The sequence below is a fragment of the Calliphora vicina genome, chromosome 3 (genome assembly GCF_958450345.1).
Source record: "Calliphora vicina chromosome 3, idCalVici1.1, whole genome shotgun sequence".
NCBI classification, from domain to species: domain Eukaryota; kingdom Metazoa; phylum Arthropoda; class Insecta; order Diptera; family Calliphoridae; genus Calliphora; species Calliphora vicina.
In genome coordinates, this window is record NC_088782.1 from 31,282,558 (window position 1) to 31,289,676 (window position 7,119).

General features: G+C 36.0%; 1 protein-coding gene across 1 annotated transcript; it reads left to right on the top strand.

Annotated features, from left to right (window-relative positions):
• Window positions 1-3,896: 3,896 nt before the first annotated feature.
• Window positions 3,897-4,280, top strand: LOC135955173 (uncharacterized). The gene is made up of 2 exons (XM_065505487.1): window positions 3,897-3,914; window positions 4,002-4,280. Exons 1-2 carry the CDS (start codon window positions 3,897-3,899, stop codon window positions 4,155-4,157), a joined length of 174 nt encoding a protein of 57 aa, XP_065361559.1. The 3' UTR covers window positions 4,158-4,280.
• Window positions 4,281-7,119: the final 2,839 nt, after the last annotated feature.

Here is a 7,119-nt window from a genome sequence, read left to right on the forward strand (position 1 = left end):
ACCTTTGGTATCGATTTGGCTGGTTGGCCGGTTGCCACGTACGATATCTTACACTTCGGGTTATTGCAATGGATCCATGGTCTGAGCCAACCTTGTCTTCCGTGTCACCAATTCTGAACCGAACACACCATCTCTCGCGCGTTGAAACCGATGGAACACACTCAACATAAGCGTTAGTAAGCAATTGGTGTGCTTCAGAGGCACTTTTCAAATGAATGAAGAAAAGCAAAACTTCCCGCATATGACGCTTTGTTGATACAAAATTTGACATTTTCGAAGCAAAAAAAAAAACTTTCTTGTTTACACTAATGTTCAATAAAAAAGTGTAAACAACAAAAGATATGAAATCTATTGTAAATCCCGCATTTTTAAGCCCTTCACCCAATATCATCAATTGAATTTAGTTATAAACATTTCCAGAATCAAATACAAATAATGAAACTATCAAACATATTTTGGACTCAAGCTGTTTAGGAAAAAACTTACTATTGACTCACTCAATTTCTTCTTTCCATAAATTTGACTTGAATAGTGAGTGTGTGAATTGTTCTTTAGATTTTATTTTATTTATCATTTGTAAAATTTAATATTTATGTATATTTAATAAATATGTTTAATCATTACTGACCATGGCACAACAATCGAAGGTAGACTGCACAGATTATTACAGATATGCAACAAATGACAGTCGTCAAAGAAGTAATATTAACAAACCGTATGATTATTTTGACGTATTATACCCACCATCAATTCGTTTTAAACACATCAACATATTTATCACTGATCCACATTATTATATATATTCTGGGTCCTCATAAGATTCTAAGACGATCTAGCTATGTCCGTCCATCTATCTGTCTGTTGAGAACACGATATGGCTGAAACAAAAGGTGCTAACTGGCTGAAATTTTCCACAAATACTCTCTGTTGAAAATGTTTGTTTGGTATTGAAAGTGGGCAAATTTCACCTATCCCCCATACAAATGTCCCCCTGGAATACTGTTTGAGCAGTCATATATTGATTATGCGGCAATCCTGATCAAATTTTGAATCAATTAGTTCTAATTACTCTGAAATTTCACTGTAAAGTATGGCAAAACTCGGCAACATTTGTGTCTGTCTCCCTCATTCATAATTGTCTTATAATAATTGATATCGTGATGAAATTGGACATAAATAGGTTTTATATGAACCTAAATGTTTATATCAACTTTTGTGATAATTGGTCGATAATTGACCCTATCCCCATATCATAAATATATTTTATTGGCACATATTGATGGTGGGTATACAAGATTCGGCACATCCGAATATATTACTCTTACTTGACTTTGTTGGACATTCCTGCATAATAGTAAGCTTACAAAATCTCCCTGATCTTATTGATTATTGCAACCCCAAACCCTTCTTCCTGAGGAATTTCGGTTTCTCAATCCCATCCAGTTTGGTGACTCCGTCGATGACATGAGGCTATAAATCTATACGGATGGGTCCAAAAAGTGGGATAGAGTGGGCGGGGGTATATACATTCCTGAATTCGGAATAAGAATATCTTTTAGACTACCAAATGGATGCAGCATCCTTCAGGCCGAAATATCGGCCATTAGAATAGCGGCAAACTGGTTCAGATATTACAGTGTATCTGGTGGAGATATCCGTACATATACTGACAGTAAATCCGCAATTAAATCCCTGGTAGGTGTTTATACAACATCAAATATGGAATGCCGGACATCCTTACATAAGATGACGAGACATTCGACAGTTGTACTCACATGAGTACGTGGACACAGGGACAATGAGGACAATTGCATTGCTGATTACTTAGCGGGAGCCTTGATGTCGGACGACGATATAGACTTCCTCTGTGGAATCCCGTTTTCGATCTGCAAGGAAATGATACATGACGCGTATTACGAACTTGCCCAAGCAAGGTGGGGTAATGAATCCACCTGTGCCACTATGAGGATGATATGGCCTGCGTTGGACTGTAAATGCACGTCGTATCTACTTCGATTACAACGAATACGACTGAGCAACATGGTGGCGATGATCATTTCGGTACATTGCACTTTCGGTACTCATGGTTACCTTACCATGACTTCTGTAGAAGTTGTCAGAATGAGGAAGAGGAAGAGACCATCCTACACTTCTTCTCTAACTGTCCGGCACTGGGTGATCTACATGCCAGGCTTTTAGGTGCATAGACGCCTTTATCAGGGAAAGCGGATGGTTGATTAGACCGGACATGCAAACTGTACCTCTTATGGACCCAGCAACCATCCCATGATGGTCTGCGTTTTCGAATTCTTTGAATTCTTAACCCCTCTCCTCCTTCTCCTCTCTTTCATCTACACTCTACTCTTGCTAACTTCACTATAACTCAATCCATAGATTTCCCTTTTCTTTGACTTCTGTTTCCCTTTTCCTTCTTTTTTTTTTGTTTTCATCCTTTCAGGATTATTGAACCCAAGTGAGCTGTACGAGACTAAGGTTTAGGACGACTGCCTGAATACCATACCATACTTGACTTTGTATTAGTATTTATACCCTACACCACCATTGTGGGGATGGTGTTATGCGTTTCTGCAGATGTTTATAATGGTCGGGCTTGACCGACCATACTTTCTTACTTGTTTTTATTACATAAGTTTAGAAGTTTCCATTGTTTTGCAGAAATTTACTATAATTGATTAGAAAACCCAGTAGATTTTAATTTATCATAGAATTATACATACATATATAATTGTTAAAGGTCATATTAATGAATAAAAATTCCATTTGTTAATAAAAAAATTAATAGACCTATTCATAAAGCCATTTAATCGATGCTGATGATCGCGCAGATCATGGAAGTTCATATTTTAAAAATCAAGTCAGTTCCATTTAATGTAGCAAGCAAATCTATCTAATATAAAAGTTTATTTACACACCTGTGCGTGGTGCAGAATATTAGAAATTCAGCCAGACTATTTGCAAATTTCATTCACATTTAACAATGACCAAAAACATGTAATTGTTATGCAGATATAAGTGATTAAAATGCTAATTTAGTTAGACCAAACAAATAAGCAAATACTTACTTACCGAAATTTGTATGTCAATGGTTGAGAGTTACTTCATCATTTGCAATATAAATGGTACAAAATGTAATAACATCCATAAAAAAGTATAAACAAATAATATTTTTTACAACCACTGTAAACAGTAGAAAATTAAACAAAAACTGCATACAAAAATATAAATTCAAAATGCGTTTTTGTTATAAGCGTGATCAATTTAATTAAAGCTCTCCGCACCGAGTGCCCGTAGATACAATGCGTCGTACATGGAAGTAAATCTTAATGTGTTTTTTTTTTTTTTTTTTGTTTAATAAAGTCAGGTTCATATGGAAATTTGTACTTGTTTCTGGTTTTCTTTTGTTTTAAGTTTGGTCTTCTTCAGCTCCCTTACACTCTCGCACAGTACAACCTAGAGTACAAAACATGAATATGAATACTCTTGGTCAAACAATTGCCATTATATTGATAATCATGATGATCATCATCATTATATTATGGATTTTAAACATCAAGTGGTTGATAATTTACTCAGTTTACACTTGCTCACATTGAATGTACAAAATGGATGTGGTGGATATTACCGGCAAAAACAATAACCAAACAACAACAATAAATGGATGGTTGACTGGATACCTTGGCATATTTAAATGCCATAAACAAGATCTTTCGTCATTTCATTACATTGTACATACACATTCATTCATTTATTCACTCATTCAAAATATTATGCGTCCAAAAGAAGTGATCAAGAAAAAACCCTTGCAAGTATAAAAGACATTGGTGTACAAGTTTAAACATGCAGTCTGCAAGTATTCTTCAAACTCAATAATCAAAATGAAATTTTTAGCTTTGGTCAGTATTGATTGTTATTAGTAATGGATTAAATTGAACACTTTATATTTGACTAAATTATTATTTTTTTTGTTATCCTTTCTATAGACCATTTTCGTATTCCTGTTCTTGGCCGCTTTTGTCGCTGCCGTACCCGCTGATGAATCATTACCCGGCGATCTTTACGATCAGGAGCAATACAGTGCACAAGATCCTCAATCCTTCTTCAAATTGAAGAAAATCAAGAAACTCTTGTTGGGTTAGAAATTTAATCATCTTTTAAGCAGCATTTTAACTACTAGTCTCTAGTTTCAACGTGTCCATTGTAATTAGAATAAAACATGTCATTTTTCATCTTCTGAATAAAGAAATATTAAGTACAAAATATATTATCCTGTTTGCAAATGAATTCTAGTTTACTTAACAATGTAAAAGAAGACTTGCTAAAAGTATTTGAAAGGTTTGTTTAAGGAGTACAGGGATTTTTTTTTTTAAAGAAAAGCCAATGTTACATTGAATTCAATAACTGATTAATCATAATAAATTATTGAATTCAATGTAACTTTGGATTTTCTTTAAAAAAATCCCTGTATTAATCAGGATGTTATTGGTTGTATGACTTAATAATGCGGGACTTATAATAGATGTACATATGTATCTTTTGAAAGCGATTTCTGTTTATCTGTCATTTATTCTCACTTATATTTAAATGGGTGTGTACTATAAGGAGTACACTTCCACTCGGAGACAAATATGATCCATTGTGATAATTTATTCTCACTTAGTTATTTCCAAAAGTTTCGGAAATGTCGAATTTTGTAGCAACGAATCGTCATATGCGGGAAGTTTTGCTTTACATAATTTGAAAAAGCTGAAGGACATTCAGTAGTGGAGGTTTTGACACGGAAGACAAAGATTGCTCAGGCTAGCCAAAAAAGTTTGAAGACCTAGAGGCATTACTCCATAAATATTGCTGTTAAACTCAACAAGAGCTTGCAACATTATTGGGAGCTACTCAATCATTAATTACAACGTTTGCGAGCAGCAGGATTTATCCAAAAGGAAAGAAATTAGGTAGCATACGAATTGAAGCCGAATTACGAAAACCCGAAGCGAAAGAGATCGTACGTGAAGCCCGACCCACCAGTCAATCGATACCAAAGCCAAATATCCATGATGGTGCTTAGGTAATGCTCTGTATTTGGTGGGACCAAAAAGGTCCTATCTATTATGAGCTGCTGAAATCTGGCCAAACTATCACAGAGAAACTGTACCGAACGCAACTGGTGAATATTGTTCGAAAAACGCCCAGAATATGCGGCCAGACATGAAACCGTAATATTCTATCATGACAACGCTCGGTCACATGTTGCAATACTTCTTAAAAACTATTTAGAAAGAAGTGGTTGGGAAGTTTTGCATCACCCGATTTATAGTCCGACTACTATTTGTTTTGATCGATGCAGAACGCTAGAACAGAGTTTCCGATATTGGCTTGATTCGTTCATTTGGCCCGGAAACCATATGTTGCCAGAAAGATGGGAAAACGAAAATATAGTAAATTTATCATAGAAATATATGTACCACATATTTGGTAAAGGGACATATTTTTGAAAACTGATATTACGGAATGTTTCGCCAGAATATAGTGGCGGCATGGAGTAGTGGTTAAAGGGCTTGCCTGCAAAACCAAGCACCTGGGGTGCTTGGTTTTTTCGAGTTTTTAAAATTAACCCCCCTCTAAACAATCCATCCAAGAAGACCCCTGATCACCCCTCCCCCTGGAAAAGAGGATAACATCATGATAAAGGTCAGGCAGCCCGCCACCACCTGGGAAAAAAGGTAGGAATCAAAGAATTAAATTAGCAAGGTTCCTCACCACCACTACACCAAATACAAAGAGGGCGTTGTTTCTAGGCAACGACAAATGGCAGCACCATTATCCTAGACCAGCTACAGCAGACCAATCATCTACTTAGTTTGAAGAACAACCGATTAACGAAACTGACACAAGGCAAAAATAGCAATAGTCTGGATCTTTTGGCAACATCCTACATGTATCCTTAGACCCGCTACAGCAGACCAAGCACCTACTTAGCAGGAACAACAACCGTTTAACGAAACGGATACAAAAATAACAACAGTCTGGTTCTAATGGCAACATCGTACATGAAGACGCACGATACTCCAATAACAAGGAGTGCAATTTTACATGGGAAATATGCGAAAAACAACTGCAAAAACAAATCGCATAAGATGGAGATGCTTTGTGGAAGCCAAATGCTCCCCAGAGGGGTAATGGAAGAAAAAAAAAATTACGGAATATAGATATAAAAAAAAGTCACTCACTGTAAATTTTTCTTCGTTGTCCCCATAACTCCAAGATATTCGATCATTCGAAAGTACTTTTTTTCAGCTTATTCCGCTGATTTCGAAGACTTTAAGCAAGCTTCTTTTCCATGTGATCTTTAGCCGACCACTTCTTCTATTGCCTTGTGGATTCCAATCAAGGGCATGGCGTCTTATTTCATCTGGATCCTTCCTAAGAGTGTGCCCGATCCTTTTCCATTTTGTTCTTTTAATAATAATTTGGAAAGGCTCAATGTTGCATTTTCTATATAGTTCGTCGTTGGTTATGATTTTTGGCCACCAGATTTTCAAAATATTAAGCAAGCAGGGGTTTGTGCTATTGCTGTCAGCCATGTTTCGCAGCTATAAAGCAAAACTGATAGAACGTTTGACTTAAATATGTTTATTTTAGTTTTAACTTATATAATGGTTGATTTCCAAATATTTTATATTTGAAAGAACGCACTGCTTTACCAATCCTATGTTCGATGTTTGATTTTGCTTCTAATTAATCCATGCTTCCCAATTAGCAGAATTTGTCAACAAATTCAATCTGTTCCTGAAGCGTGGCCAAATTGTTGTTGATTGATTTTCTTATTTTCATCGATTGCATATCCGTATGTTTAGTGGACTGAAAACTGATGTCGTGAGTGAAGTCTAAATCCTCAAGATGACTGGTTACGTTCCATAGGATACCGCGTTGATTAGTTGCAACCGTATTTTCAAGACCATTGTCTATAACAATCAGAAAGAGTAGTGAAGACAGTACGTATCCCTGTCTTACACCCGATTTCAGAAGAAATGGTTCTGAGAGCCGGTTTCTGGACAAGCCCCTACATTGAAAGTTATCATATTGAGCTCTTATGAGGTTAATTAG